Here is a 16,398-nt window from a genome sequence, read left to right as displayed (position 1 = left end):
ATAATCTTAAATATTTCTAATGTTTTTATTCCTTTGTATATTATCCACACATTTTTGTCACAAACGCATAATCGAAGAGCCTGTTAAATATTTCTTAATATGGACGAATACAACTTTCAAATTCAACGTTGAAAATATTTAGCATATATTTTCTAGTAATCGCAACATTAAATTGTTCAGACCTTGTGCAGATCTTATACAATTTAGAACATTTCTCACGACAACATTTTTCTAATTTCAACAGTTGTAAACAAATTATAAACAGTTTGTTTCGAGTTTGCTTAGAGTTTAAATTATGACCTTGAGATATTTTCCCTGCAATGTATCATAGGGAAAGCTAATTTGTTCCGTAAAATGTGTCATTATCGTATTACGGCGAACAGCATTTTCACTAACATTCTGTTTGTATGTTTTACGGTGTATGGGATACTCAATCGTTTACACGGACACGGGCGCACACACAAGCGCGCGCGGCGTGTATTCGAGAGGCAGCGAATGAAGATTGACGGTTCGAATGACGCCGGTGATTTTTCGAGTTTTGTTTGTCCCTTTCGATCCTACCTCGTCACGCATATGTGGAAGGTTCGTTAGGTGGTTACTCTCAGCTCACCTGTGACGCCGGCGAATATAGGGAAGCACGCATGGTTGATCCGCGTAAGTGTTCTCCTCGTCCTCAAGTCTAGTCTTTGGTCGTTTTCGACCCACCTACCGAGCTCCTAGAACTCATTTCACCGTGTCTCTTCCTCAACGTATTTTCTCACGGACGTAGTAAACACGTACGTCAACCTCGGTAAACGTCACCCCCTTTTGTCAGAGAACAACGGCCTGGTTTCCTTCGTCGCGAAAGAGGAAGGACACAAGTTGCCCCGATGGAGGCCTTCCAATTCTGGCGAACGGTACAAACCATATTTTAACACTACACCTACCGCTAATTGCCAAATCTCTCGTTCCATAGTTTTTATTTCACAGCCGAAGATGTGTTATATCACCACAGTTTCATTTTGTGGATTCAGTATCAGGATTTCAGTTTCAAATTTAAAATGAAAAATTGAACGTATTGTCAATAACGATATGTATATTTAGATTGCGGATTTTGTGCCTTTATGAGAAAAATGATGTAACGTGAATCACAAAACCTTGAAGTTATCAGAAGAATATAAGGACGCAGGCATGTTATATTTAAAGCATTAAAACTGTTAAGCTTAGAAATATATTTTTATCCGACAAGAAGATTTGCAGTCTATATTAATTAAAACTGTTGTCCAAAACTTGGAAAATATTACAGGGACATGACCAGTTTTATAGGTCTAATATTCATATAAAAATTTTTTTTATTTAAAGTATGTGCAATACCTAAATAAATTTAATGTGACCATTTTCGCAGTGCTAAATTTTTTGGCACATCCCCAATGCATTTCGAGAACAGCTTTGATTTTGAATTGTCTTCTCTTTGTTTTTAACCGTCATTGGGTGCTTAACGAGCGTATTTGTTGATAGTTTGTAAAATTTCTTTCTCGAGCACGCTCCCGAAGAATCTTATTGCGCGATGGACGCCGCAGACGCGGAGGAACGCGACATTGAAGTCGAGGATCTCGATAACGTCGCGCGTATATGCTCGATGTTAGGATAGATTCACACCACAAACGCTCGCACACATATATCCGTGCCGTACACACATATTGTCGTGAAAGGTCAAGCGTTTTCGAGAAACATATTTTTACGTGACAATCGTCGCGACTGATCGACGATTCTCGCTGCGTACACACATGTAGTCGCTCGTCACAATGACAAGAGGAAACAAAGCTACGTGAATTGACCTTTATTTGCTGCTACGAGATCGACAAATGTTATTTGGCCGCGTTCTGTTCGTCCTTTTCCGCTTAAGCTGATGTTGCAATTGAAAATGGGACGCGAACAGAAATGGGAAAAAGTCGTTTGTTTATGATTCGCAAATGTGATCAAAGGTTCGCGGGATTTTTGGGACAATGGGAATCGAAAAACCGACACACCGGGAGAGTGGGGGATGCACCGGTCTACCTGGCGGTCTCCCAAATAATAATACCTAAGGACAAGTCAGTCGTTCCGCGAACGTTAACCGGCACGTGTCGGGTCTCGTTGGACCACAATGGTGTGAGTGAAACGGTTCTCGCGGAGTGCTGGTTTTTCTCGAACAGTGACGTGCGATTGTGTTTTCTTCATCTTATCATTTTCCTCCGGAGGTATTTAACAAAGAGCATCTTTTTATAACACTTTCTTGAGAACCTTCGGAGAACATCTTTTTGTAAGTTTCTGTTAACACATATTCAGCCGGTATCCCTCCTTTCACCATCTTTCTGTTCTTTCTTATATCGTCCAATATCTAAAATCATAGTTTATTAATTATGATTTCATGTTTCGTTAATATTATATTTCTTGATCTAACGTGTGCATTTCTCCGTCTCTCGTATAATTATTAGTCATTTGTGATCGTTGGTGATTAACCGCGAAACGATTCGTTTTATTCGCGTGGTTGGATCCGTGTTAACCGTTCCAGGAATTCTTCAAATAAAATATGACGTCAGAAGTTTTTCACCTCAAGTAACGTACTCTCGAAGTTTTATGCGCGGTATAAAATGAAATAGGGTATTTATTACTGTTTCCTGTCTGACCTTTTGGCTATTCGAGACCGGAAACAGGTTCTTCACGACCATGTTATATCCATACAAATTTTTTTAATTATTGACCTGCGGTCTGGCGATGTCAGTAGCTAAATGTCTTCTAACGCCGTTAAAATTTTAGTTCGTAATAAACATAACTAGAATATTTTTATAGACAACGTAGCTATACGTGCTATTACTACATTATCACGACATTACGTTCAATTAATCGAAATATTTAAATACAAGATAAATCATCGCTTCGCAGCCATTACTTACGATCTCTATACTTGGTTAATTTTCCGCGTACACGCAACGGGGATCAAATTGACAGGGAATATTCCGGGCCGGAAATTTTCAAGCAGATATCACGGGGCTGTGGAGCCGAGTTTCCCGGTGTAGGGTTAATGAAACCGTGTAGAGGCTAGAGAGGACGGCCGCAACAATCGCCAGCAACTATCGAAGATCTCTCGATCGTCCTGCCAGTGGCAGAGAGCCTACTCGCAGCTTGATATGCGTCCGACGCGCGCCACGGAGCCCGCCTGCGTATGGACGCGGAATAAATTATCCCGAAGTCTGTCCCTCTCCTTCTCCCCACTATATATCGATCCTTTTCACCATCCTTCTCTCTCTCTCCCTCTCTCTCTCTCTCTCTCTCTCTCTCTCTCTCTCTCTCTCTTCCTCTTCTCGGAGCCAGCGAGCGAGCCGGCTTTCCTCGTCTCTTTCACCGACGGATCTTTCTCCCACCGGTGTTTATAGTGATTTCTCCTTGGTAATGGTGGGACGATACCGGAAGTGAAGTCAGTACGGCGGAACCAGACGTTCACTCAATGGAAAGTTTGAGTTCTTTCAGTGGCGTCGAAGAAGGCCCGTGAGCGCGGTGTTCTCCTCTCGCGTGGAAAATCCGCTTCTTTCGTGCAACCGGCCACGCACCAGGCGCATTCTTGCTCGCGCGTGCACCGAAGAAACACGAACAACCGGAGAAACTCTTGTTTCGATCGGGATCTCGCGATCAACAACTTCCTCGCGCGTTCGAGCCGTCCCTTCGAACCGGAAGGCCGCTTCTCGACGACCTAAGTGTCCAGAACGGCGAGCGTGCACCGAACCAACTACAAACGACCGGAGAAACTCTTGTTTCCGATCGTACAAACTTCTTCAAGGGTCCACGTGATCCCTTCGGACCCGAAGGGCGTTATCCAAAGACGGAAGCGTCCGGAATACCTAGGGAGCACGGAGGAAACGACATACAACTGGGGAAAAGTGTTGTTTCGATCGTGATCTCTCGGGATCGCAGCGTCGAGGGTTCGTGTCGGCCCTTCGAGCCTGAAGGGCGCTTTTTGACGACCGAAGTGTCCGGAATACCGCGCGGACGCCTCCACACGTGTCTCCTCCAGTTCCTCCCTTTGGTGCTTCCTCGACTTCGCTTCTTATTACGGATTCGGTGGACGTCGCGCGGAGGAAAAAACCTCCCCAGAATTTGTTAGAAACTATCCTTCTCGCTCGCCCCCCCCCCCTTGAAGTGAGTGCAAGAAGAATACGCTGGAATCTCCTAGTAAAGGCTCTCGCAGGATGTCGGAAAAATTCCAACAAATGTAGACGACAGTATTCCCCGGGACTGCGGCGATGCTTGTTGCTTTTCGAAAGTTGTTAGTGATGTTTTTAACGGGACGGAGATATGCTGGGTACGTTGTCGAGCTAGTGAAATTGTAGGAAAGCTTGTTAAATATTAGACAGTCTTTGCTGAAGGCTGTAGTGATGCTTATCGTTCTTCGAAAGTTGGTGACGTTTTTAATGACGGACAGATTTATTAGCTTCGACGTTTGTTGAATTGTTGGTACTGTAGACTGTTTTCTCGAAGACTGCAGTATTTTTTTTTTTTATTGCAAAACGAAGGCAAATTTTTCAGCCCAACAGTAGATTTTAGGGAAATTGTGAACGGTAGAATCTGTCGGGGATAAAACTTTTACTGAGTTTTTGTAGAATATTTTTGTAATGTTTGCAGTGTTTTAGTTTTCAAATTTGCTAGCGTTGACGACACTGTAGAAGTTGTAGAATATTTGCTGCAACGGAGCTAAAAATCCTAACGAATTCAATCGCAGGACTGTCTTCTCGAGAATTGCACTACTGTTGCTCGCAGTTCGAAGATTGCTAGTGACACCATTAACGATACGGAAATGCCGATTCGCGAGCTGGGCTGCGGATTATAGTGAAATCGTAAGAAAACAGCAGTGGAGATGTCGAAGCGGAAAATTGCAATCGACGCAATTGCTTGGCGCTGTAGATCGTCCTCTTGAGAATTGTAATGTTGCTTATTGCAGTTTGAAGCTCGCCATTAATATCACGGAAGCAGATTTCTCAGCTAGACTTTGATGAGATCGTAAGAAAGAGTTGCGAAGACAGAGAAATTAGAAATTGTAATCGATACATGCCCTCAAATTAAACATAAATTAAATCGAATTATATTGAACGTGTTAATTGTCTGACGATTAACTGTGTTATGATTGTAGTTGAAGAGTCGTAAGAATTCGCGATGTTGTTCAAAGTAATGTTGTGGAATAGTTTGGTTTCATTGAACTTGAATGAACCAGGCACGGAGCTGGCCAATTAAGAGACTAGGATTAAACGAGCGACGATTTGCAACATGTTGTTAGCATGCAAGATAAAGTGTTGCGAGCAAAAAGTGTCCGATTTCATAAAGCAGTGATTACTATGTTGACACAGGCCGATAACGGGGAGGATACGACCGTAAAATTGTCAGTATTTTCGACGAAAGATAAAGGACACTTACGCTTGTTAATTGAGACGGCCGATGCCTTGGGGGAAACGTTCGCTGTCGAGCGTGCGACAACGTGACAAAGTGCTGTCGAAAACATATTGAGTGGGACAAGTGTTCGCGGGTGTGAAAGAGAGGGTTTCGGTGCATTCTTCAGAGATGGTCAGCCAACACGCGATGGCCACCACCGTTCGCAAAGTCAAGCAGGAGAACCGTCTCAGGCGGCAAAATCAGAATCAAGGTACAGAAATGTCGAGAATGCTTCACCAAAAGTTCATTTACACGCGACACCGTCACCGAAAACATTTAAAAAATTATATTCACTCCTGTCGAAACCCCAGAAAAACAATGGGGCTCCAACATTAACATAAAAGTCATCCAAACATGTATTAACCAATGGAAACACTTTATTTATGAAGATGTTGACTTTTCTATATTTTTTAAATATACAGTAACACATGACGACACTTTCTTGCAGCCACAGAAAATGTACAAAACACATTGAAGTGTACTAGCCAATATAAATGCTTTGTTTCTAAAAATTTTAATTTCTCTCAATTTTTTAAATAGACGCATAATGAGACTAAAACGGGATAAAAAAATATCTGAACCCCTCTTACAACCCTAGAAAACCGATGTGACTTTTTATAGTTAATATAGACGTCAATCGAAAGTGTATTAACCAATATAATTGCTTTATTTCTGAAAATATTAATGTCGTTATATTTTCTGAATAGACGGTAAAATATAAAGAGAGTAAAAATGAATCGTGCAAAATATTGCTTTTAATATAACAGAACCAAACTAAAGGAAATTGCAAATAGAGCGATATTTGTGTGTTTAGCAGAAGTAATTTTCACCTGAAAGCATTTGGCAACATTCGCTCGACGTAAATAGTCAAATTGACTTCGCTCGATATCCTTCCAATTACGCAACGATTCCATTAAAATCGAGCGTTGATGAAACCGATGGAAAGTGTGCATCACACGGAATGTTATTGCACATTTTATGTTTCTACCGAAGAATGCACGATGCACAACGCAATTCTAATAATTATGTCAGTCCGTGGTTTCGCACTATAGCTGATACATTTTTTTTATTAGAAGCTGGTCCTAAGAGGAAAATAAATAGGGGGCCTAACGAATCAGAAGTCGTATAATTAGCGAACAAAATGGACTCGTAATGTGATAATTACGTGGTTGAAAAGCGTGCCCTTAGAAATTTTTCTAGGCGATGGGTTTTGGTGTAACAAACTATCCAGGAAACGTACGAGAAATTTGAATTTACAAATATATTCATTATCTTCGTTACGGTAACGTTAATTATTTTACTTAAGGGGAAGAGACACCTAGCCTAGACTAATTTTTCATAGCGGATACGTCGAAGTTCGCTGGAGCTAAATGTAGCTTTACGCGCAGCTGAGCATCAGCTTAATTACGATTAACTGTATACGATTAGCTCGCTTCCCAATTACTTTTTCATTAGGAATTAAATCTGACCGTGTATCTTCGCCGGAGATTTTAACGAAACTGTTGAAAAGAATCGCTAAGCTACAGAGATAAGCTGCCATAAACTTTCAAAATCTCTAAAAACACTGAAACGATCCTGTCCGCCGAATTCGAAAGGTTTATGGATCCTAAACACACTTAGTGTATCCATCATGAAAAATTAAATATTCTTGTCTTTATTTACTTTTCCTCTAATGTGTTTATTAATTTTATTTCTGGTACGCTTATTCATTTTATCGAACGAACGAATCGCAAGGCTGCATTGTCATAGTGGTTGTGTATCTGTAGCTTTTTCTTTCTACGAGAATGTGAAGAAAATTACACACCCATTACGAACTACATATGTCAGTGATATAGCAATTTCATGAGAGGATGACTTTGAGAGAACATTCCCTTTCGTAGCTTAATTCATCTCAATAAGTATCATCCTGTATGTGCAGCATCGTTATTAGTACTCCCATCCCCGTTTTACTTTTATTAAAAATTTTCTTTTTACTTTTATTAAAAATTTTCCTACTTTTATTAAATCCTCTAAGAACATTCTGCAACTCCTAAGACAGGGAAAACGTATTTTTTAAACTGTTTTACTAATAGAATTAAAAAGACTAACGCGAAGGAAAAACTAGTCTGAAAAATATATTTTAAAAAATTGAGAAATGAAGCTATAAATGAACAAAAACAATGCCACCACCATTATCTCGAAATGCTAAAAAAATTCAAGCAGCAAAAAAATTTCCTCAACACTTAGGGGATAGTTCACCCCATTTTTAAACGTCTAAAATTTGTCTCTATAAAGAAACAAACATGTTTAATTTTACCCGCATATTTTCTTCATATATGACAAGTTTTATTACTGCATTTGTCAATGACGTTAATAGAAGTTAATTTTTATATACAATGACACGAATATCTATAATGATCGATATTTATATTGACTGGTTCGATCGAATACTTTTTGCTACGGGTGTACGACTTGAATAAAATCAAACCCACGTTTTGATAAAAATAATGGGACAGCAAAAAGGTCGAATAAATTAAATCGGTGTGTACGGAACGCTTCGGTGGCGTGGTGTGCGTTGGACAGCGGGGGCGTTGAATTAACACGGCGACTAATTGTCTGCGAAATATGAATTTCAGATGAGGAGGGACTTTACAAGCCAGTACCACCACCGAAACCGGTGCCGAACAATCAGAAGAGCCAGAACGACCAGCAAGAGAACAGGGTGCAAACGGTAGCCGAGCAGCAATCGTCGCTTAGGGCTGCCATAGAAAGAAACGCTGCTCTCGACGACGGCCAGCTTCGCAGTTCCGGGCAGAACATTGCACCGGAATACAGGATGCCACCACTCTACGGGGAGGAGCAGAGTTCAAGTCAGACTCAACAGCCGGCCAACTTACAAACTCACAGTAGCAAATTTCCGGTACGTATTAATCCACGGATCCTGGATTTTAAATCAAATTTTAATGTATAGCAGAGAACGGCTGTGCATAAAATTGTTATTGAAACTAAATTAAAATGTATATTCTTAACGCGTCGAGTCTTGTGCCAATGCCCATAAACGCAACACAAAATCAAAACAACTCACTTAATCATACAAGAACAAGTCAGACTCAACAGCCGGCCAACTTACAAACTCACAGTAGCAAATTTCCGGTATGTATTAACCCACGGATCCTGGATTTTAAATCAAATTTTAATGTGTAGCAGTGAACGGCTGTGCATAAAATTGTTATTGAAACTAAATTAAAATGTATATTCTTAACGCGTCGAGTCTTGTGCCAATGCCCATGAACGCAACACAAAATCAAAACAACTCACTTAATAATACAAGAACAAAAAAGATAAAATGATTTTTGCAACACTCCCACAGCTCGTAGGTCACACTATAGATCCTACTAAAATTTGGTTTAACACTAGAACTATCGGACCAGTCAAAATGACTGGTTCCTAATTTTTTCTTTTACAATTACTGAAATTGTAAAAATGTTTTCATCGGAAATTTTTTAATGAACCTCTTCATTGAAGCACATATTACAATAAAAGTTGTATGAAGTCTGAATGAGCACAGTCTTGTCACTGTTACAAAGCGATATACGTCAGTCGCATTTATTGCTCGGTAGTTCTAGTGTTAATTGAGTAAATTTAATCTGCTTGTTTAATTCTAGTTTATTCACGTATATTGGGGTATGTTTTGGTACATTCTTGTGTATTCTGGCATATTACGCTAAATTGTGGTATATTCTAGTATATTCTAGTATATTTTCGTATATTCTATTACATTCGGGTATATTTCGGTATTTTCTGGAATAAATTCTGATAAATTCTAGTATATTCTAGTTTATTCTAGTATATTTTGGTATATCCTGGTATGCTGTAGATTGTAGTGAAAATTGATTTTCAAGTTCGGCAGAAAATGATCTAAGCGTGCAAATAAAATTCAGCAATAGAAAGAACGATTTGATCAATTCGCACGTAGTTTCCAGACCCGAGAATTCCCAGAAAATGAACCGCCTGTTCATTATTCAGGAAAACAAGCCGTTGAATCATTAAGACGTTCTGAAAAGTAGAATTTCATGCCGTTAAGACCGCGGAGCTTATTCATCGCATCCAGCACGCAACTTTTGGCCCGTACTGTTGCAATTCTAGTTACACGTGCGCGTTCGCTGCATTCGAAAGTGGCATAAATGTTTCATAAGGAAAGAACGGAGCAGGAACACAATTACAGGAGCCTAAGAAAGAATAATGTAGACGTGGATGCTCGCGTTGCAATCGCGTTACGGGTAGCGGCGTGGCGGCGTGTTAATTAACGATGCAGCCGTTCTGCATTAATTCGATCCGCGCGGTAAGCGTGCACAGATGTGCAACGGGCGGCGGTGTAGAAGCGCAACTGAAACAAACAGGCTCTCGGAAACTTTTGTTGTAGACGACGACGCGCTTTTGTATAGGCGTGCCCGTTCGTTCGGATTTTATTATCGTCGATAACGCCGGCTGGTTCCGAGGTGTAACAGACTGAATATGGCGATCCGAGTCCGGGGGACTTTGATGCGACTCGGACTTGCCTACTCGCGTCTCCGGTGAAAAAACACCTCGGTCGAACCGCCATGGTTAGAAGTCAAGGCGCAGCACTTTATTCGGTATGGTCTGCCGAGACTTTCTAGGCTTCCACTGGGTTCGCAGCCACGCGTGATTCCTTTTAATTGCACGTTTCTCCCGGTGAAATGCTTTACCGATCTGGATCTGTACAGGTCGATCCACCAACTGCGATTCGGGCGCGTTCGACCGATGCAACTGCCAACGACACCTCGCAATTGTAGAATTTTCCTGCGAGAATTTGTCCAATTGCATGTTGACACGTTAGTCTTGGAACCTAGAAGGAATTTATTTAAATAAAATGATTCACGAACGATCTTTATTCAGTTGCATTTGACCGATGCAACTGCCAACGATAACTAACAATTGTAGAATTTTCCTGTGAGAATTTGTCCAATTGCACGTTGACACATTAGTCTTGGAACCTAGAAGGAATTTATTTAAATAAAATGATTCATGAACGATCTCTAATCGGTTGCATTTGACCGATGCAACTGCCAACGATAACTAACAATTGTAGAATTTTCCTGTGAGAATTTATTCAATCCCATGCCGACACATTAGTCTCGGAACCTCGAAGGAATTTATTTAAATAAAATGATTCATGAACGATCTCTATTCGGTTGCATTTGACCGATGCAACTGCCAACGATAACTAACAATTGTAGAATTTTCCTGTGAGAATTTGTTCAATTGCACGTTGACACATTAGTCTTGGAACCTAGAAGGAATTTATTTAAATAAAATGATTCATGAACGATCTCTATTCGGTTGCATTTGACCGATGCAACTGGCAACGACACCTCGCAATTGTAGAATTTTCCTACGAGAATTTATTCAATCCCATGCCGACACATTAGTCTCGGAACCTCGAAGGAATTTATTTAAATAAAATGATTCATGAACGATCTTTATTCAGTTGCATTTGACCGATGCAACTGCCAACGATAACTAACAATTGTAGAATTTTTCGGTGAGAATTTGTTCAATTGCATGTTGACACGTTAGTCTTGGAACCTAGAAGGAATTTACTTAAATAAAATGCTTCATGAACGATCCGGATTCGGTTGCGTTTGACCAATGCAACTGCCAACGATAACTAACAAATGTAGAATTTTCCTGTGAGAATTTATTCAATCGCATGTCGACACAATAGTCTCGGAACCTCGAAGGAATTTATTTAAATAAAATGCTTCATGACCGATCTCTATTCGATTGCGTTTGACCGATGCAACTGCCAACGATAACTAACAATTGTAGAATTTTCCTGTGAGAATTTATTCAATCGCATGTCGACACATAAATTTCAGAACCTCGAAGGAAGTTATTTAAATAAAATGCTTCATGAACGATCCGGATTCGGTTGCGTTTGACCGACGTAACTGTCAACGATAACTAACAATTGTAGAATTTTCCGGTGAGAATTTGTTCAATTGCATGTCGACACGCTAGTCTCGGAACATCGAAGGAATTTATTTAAATAAAATGCTTCATGAACGATCTGGATTCGGTTGCGTTTGACCGATGCGTCGAAGGATTTTATTTAAATAAAATTTGATCAATTCAACTGGCAACGAAACTTTAATATGCAAATTCTCCTGGTTTTGTAATGGAAATTTGTTCAATCGCATGCTTGTTAACTCCTCCAGCGGACATGTTGGGTTCTGAACATCAAAGGAATTTGTTTACTAAAACGAGAATGGAGGAGTTGTAGCTAGACTGCAGACTTTGTGCATGTATTACAGAAAATTAGTGCATCATACATAAAACAGTAAAAACATTTGAAGAATTTAGAAAGGTTGTTACATTGTCTTCTGTCCCCTGCAATGGATGCAGACAATTTTTATTTTGCATGAAATCTGCACAGAAGAATCGTTCCATGAATATTCATTTTTGAACATTGTAAATGCATTGAGTTACTGATCAAAGTTTGATGTGATAGTCAACGTGGTAATAGTATGCAAAAGGGGGCACGTAGAATCACAGGAGGATGAAGTTAATCTTAATCGTCGAATTTCGTTGATCAAGGCCTTTGCTTTGCTTAGCTCGAATTATTTAAAAATTGAATTAGAATTAAGGTAAAGTTAAAATAAAAAGAAATAGAATTAGTTGAAATTATGCTTTTCCCAAATACGGAAGTTGTAAAACAGGAAATGTTGATACACAAGAATTGAGTTTATCCGCATTTATTAATTTTTCAATCGCATTTTCATGTCATTTGATTTTGTAGGTTGGCAACTTTGCTCTACTCAGCTGTAACGATTAAAGCATAGTCAGAATTACACAGATTTGTAACAATTTTCTTAAATGGTTCTTACACATTTCTTTAACACAATTTCCGTAGACAATATCAAAGTTCACTCATGTTTATTAATTTAATAGCATTTTAAACTTTATTAAAAAGAAACGACGAAGAAGCATAATTGCACAAAGAGCCAGAAACTTCACAAAACTTCGAAAGAACGGCGCAGGAACTGAGCGAAGAGTTGTTACCTTAGGCGACGGTAAATGGAGATATGAATTTTCCAAGTACAAAGTTGAATGTTTCGCGAGAGAATCGAATTGATGGTTCGTTGAAAAGTTACGAAGCTCTTGTGTTTCGCGTTTGCGAGCGAGGCTTTCACTGAAGATATCAAGATGCTATATAAGTAACGAGAGTACTAATTTCGCTGGATGTTGGTTTTTCCGCGGTCGGCGGTACCGGGAATTACCAACTTGTTCTGCGACCGTTTCCGTTAACGGAGGAAGAACTATGCGATGTGAAGAGTGCAGAGCAAATTCCGCGGAACAATTGGTCAGAAGAATCGGAGAACTCGGGGGTTACAATGCTGCCTAACAATTCCGAGAAATATTTACCATCTACTAAAAACGATGCAACTTTCCGATGCTTCTTCGCCCGGTAGAAATCATCCGTTTGCTTCCAGAGAAAAGTGTACCTTTTTGCAAAATTAACGGCTGCTACGGCAACGTAAAACATAATTCTTCGTGCGTCAAAAATATAAAAATCTCATAAACTGAACCGTATATTTGAAATATTATGCTATTGTTACCCGGAGGCATTTATTAGAATATTTTCCGTGTTTCTTCGTGTTCTCTGGATGCTCTCTGGGTTCACATGTAAAAAATACATTATCATTAGGCAACCCTGAAGCGACGCCTCCCAAACAACGCACGCGCATTCTATTCATCTGCCGCTTCTCACAAATGTATCTCCGGCATCGCACACGTATTTCATTTTTGCAAGTAAGCAATGCTCTGTCCCCGGGGAAGCAGAAACAGTCCCGTTACAAATTAAACGACGCTGCGAATACAATAGGTGACTTGCTCAAAGACAGATATTGTCTCGAAGGGTAATGAAAAACAGATCGGCGAATTCATTAGTTTTAATTCGGTTTAGCTTAATCTTATCGAGCGACCGTGGAGGCTTAGAATTTACGATATTATTGAACGCGTCTTCTATTGTATGAGGAGAGAATTTATTTATTTTATACGAGCAGGATGTTCAAGTATATTTTACCGTTTTCTTTTCCAGTGAACCAGGATTTCGATGAAGGACGCGTCGGTGTGTTCGCGGAGGAACAAAAATTGTACGATAGATTGTCGAACGCACTCCGTTTTGTTATGTAGGTCAGTGCATCGGGAATATCTGGGTCACAAAGTAGAGTAGAATTTTTAAATCATGCGCTGCGTATGTTGTTTCGATGGCGTTTATTGAGAATCGATAACGGCGCATGGTGAAACACTGTAAGAAGCAGAACGTTACTTTAACTGATCAATTTTCAGTTTGACCGAATAACGTGTGATTTTAAGAGAATAAGTAATTTCAATGTTCTTTTGTAACAACGCTGAGATCATGCTCGCTTACTTAATGCAATCTTACACTTGGATGCTGACTTTTGTGTAATTCCGTTGTGTACAACCCAAGTGTTCTCATCAGCGTGAAACTCTTGCCTTCAGTTCATTAACATTATGCCATTGTTTTTCACGCTTTTACGCCACTTCGTTGATTATTCTCACAAATGCCTGAAATCGCAAGATCATGTGCCATTACAAAAAAGAAAGAAAATATCAAAAATATGTAAATTAATCACTCAAGAAATTACAGGGTGGAAGACGTCGCTTAAATAATAACACTGACAGCCGTTCGATAAATGTTAACTGGCACGTGTCGAACTCTTGGTCGAGTCACAATAGCGTGGGTAGAATGACTTTGAGCTGCTATTTCTTCTCGAGGAGTGACAGGCTGTTCAATTATGCCATTTCGTCAATTTTATTGACACTTAATCAATTTTATTGGCTCTTTAAATTTATGTTGACAATTATTCAATGTGTCTGTAGATTTAACTATTTGAAGATTCAGCTAGACTTTCATTATCTCAGTAAATTTTCATTTACTACATTCATTTAACCCTTTGCACTCCTATGTCGGGACTGAGGCGACATTTAACAGGTGTTCACAAAATTCCGGAGTGCAAAGGGTTAATAATCGAGTAAAAATCAATATTAATGAAATGGTCATTAAATCGCAAAATCGCTGTAACTTGACGATTTCATTAAATTGATTTCGAACCAATTTTTCCATCCCTCCGAAGAAGGATGCTTCCTCGGATGTTTAAAAGCGTTGACAGTGTTACGGTGTTAGCGCTGACCGGATATGTCTGGACTAGTATATCGGTTAGTTCTTCGTCGCAGTCTTCGGTAACAGTTCGTTGTACGTGCGTTACGTTCTTGGGAAAATTCTCAGAGATTCCCGGGAGACACAAAGGAGGCATCATACTCGCGTACCGTTTACCGGAAGTCGAGAAGAGGGTTGCGATAGCCGTTTAGATGCATTAGATATTTTTCGCCGTGGATCGGTCTGCTCGGAGGCGAGAACAAATCGGAACGCTTGTCTGCGACGAGATTCTAACTCCTAGCACACAATCTCATCGTCTACCATAGTCTACACGTTGTCTTCGGTGTTCTATTCCCTCGCCGACAATGATGTTGCGTACGCTTAACTGCTTGCCAATTATTCCACGGATCTTTTGTGAAATCTTGGAAACGCTCGTCGATGAGTTTCTCTTGTCATTGTCTTCCCGAACCACCAGTCTTGGGAGATAACGATGCCCGGCAAATTTCAATTTTTCCTTGCAATCCGCTGCATGGCATTGTGCAGTCCTTCATCGTTGCTAGAAAGAACAATTGTTGGCAATGATGAGATTATCTGACAATGTAGAGAAGAATATTTTATCCTCCTACATTAGCGTCCTTATTACATTCTTAAATTATATATTTAAATGGAAAATATTTCAGAAAAATAAAACCAGTTCTATTAAGAAAATATTAATCTAAAAATAAATATCTCTGTTTCTATGTACTCAGAGTATGAAAAATTTGACACTAATTTTAGTCATAAATTAAAATACATTGGTTGCTACACTGATCAAATTTTCGAGCAACAACGTTTCATGCAATTATGATATCATGTCTTTAATGTTTGATGCTTATTACGATAATTTTGTACCAGCTTCTACAGTTTCCTATAAAAATAATTTTGCATGTAACGGGTGAGCTCGTTTAACGGGCAACGAACTTCGCGGTTTGCCTTCGCGTTTTTCTTTTTTCTTTTTTTTTTCGGTAAATTATTATATACGAAATCGCACGGAAGCGTGTATAGAATTATTCATAAACGTTCCGCGGGACGAAGGCGATGATTAGGCGTGCTCATTTTCCAGCGTTGTGCAGCTCATTCTATCACGCTTGCTTTCTTCTGACCGCGATACAATCTCAAGGCGAGTTTAGTTCAGTGACACCTCTTTTTAGATGCATTATTATATGCATGCAAAGAGCCGACGAGCCACTTGTTCGCCCGAGATCTGCCAGCTGAACTTCGAGATCCTGTTCTCGATGTTGCTTGGAAAAAATTCGCAATGCGTATCGCAGGACTTCGACCGACGACGCCGGACGTTTACGATGAGAAATGCTCGTTGACGTCCTCTTCGAGGCTAGCCTTAAAGCTGGCATTCATATCTTTTTCACTTTCGCGTCTGAAAATGTATCTTTACTCAATCAACGAATTTCCCTTTCTGTGCTCCAGTCACTGCGTTCAAACAACTATTTTAATTGATCCGGCTACGAAAGGATTTAATCGTTTCGTTTCATTTCTAGCACACGAACGGGTCACGAAATCAATGCACTTTATTTAACGCAACAAAAACAGAGAATTAAGAGTTGTTACAGCCGTTACTTTTATCCACTTGCATCTAGTCGTAACCTAGACTTTGATACATTTATTTTCAACATATTGGAAGAGTCATTACTTTTTAACACATTGAGAAAAAAATCCAATTTAAATTAATCATCATCGCAGGAGACTGTTCTTCTTAAATAACTTATTATTTTATACGC

At 39.7% G+C, this 16,398-nt stretch overlaps 1 protein-coding gene across 4 annotated transcripts in view; it reads left to right on the top strand.

Moving 5' to 3' along the window:
* The first annotated feature begins 1,957 nt into the window (after window positions 1-1,957).
* The window catches only part of LOC143362417 (uncharacterized), a 30,039-nt gene continuing 15,598 nt past the window's right edge, over window positions 1,958-16,398 (top strand). For 3 of the 4 annotated variants that reach the window (XM_076802554.1, XM_076802552.1, XM_076802555.1), the window contains exons 1-2: window positions 4,733-5,650; window positions 8,055-8,338. In XM_076802554.1, coding sequence (XP_076658669.1) covers window positions 5,569-5,650; window positions 8,055-8,338 — 366 coding nt within the window. In that variant the 5' untranslated portion in view covers window positions 4,733-5,568. Of the gene's footprint in view, window positions 2,220-4,732; window positions 5,651-8,054; window positions 8,339-16,398 lie in introns of those variants that run through there. The other variant, XM_076802553.1, reaches the window with a different exon arrangement.

The sequence above is a fragment of the Halictus rubicundus genome, chromosome 17 (assembly GCF_050948215.1).
Source record: "Halictus rubicundus isolate RS-2024b chromosome 17, iyHalRubi1_principal, whole genome shotgun sequence".
NCBI classification, from domain to species: domain Eukaryota; kingdom Metazoa; phylum Arthropoda; class Insecta; order Hymenoptera; family Halictidae; genus Halictus; species Halictus rubicundus.
Note: the sequence above shows the minus strand (reverse complement) of the source record. Positions and strands in the feature narration are given on the sequence as shown.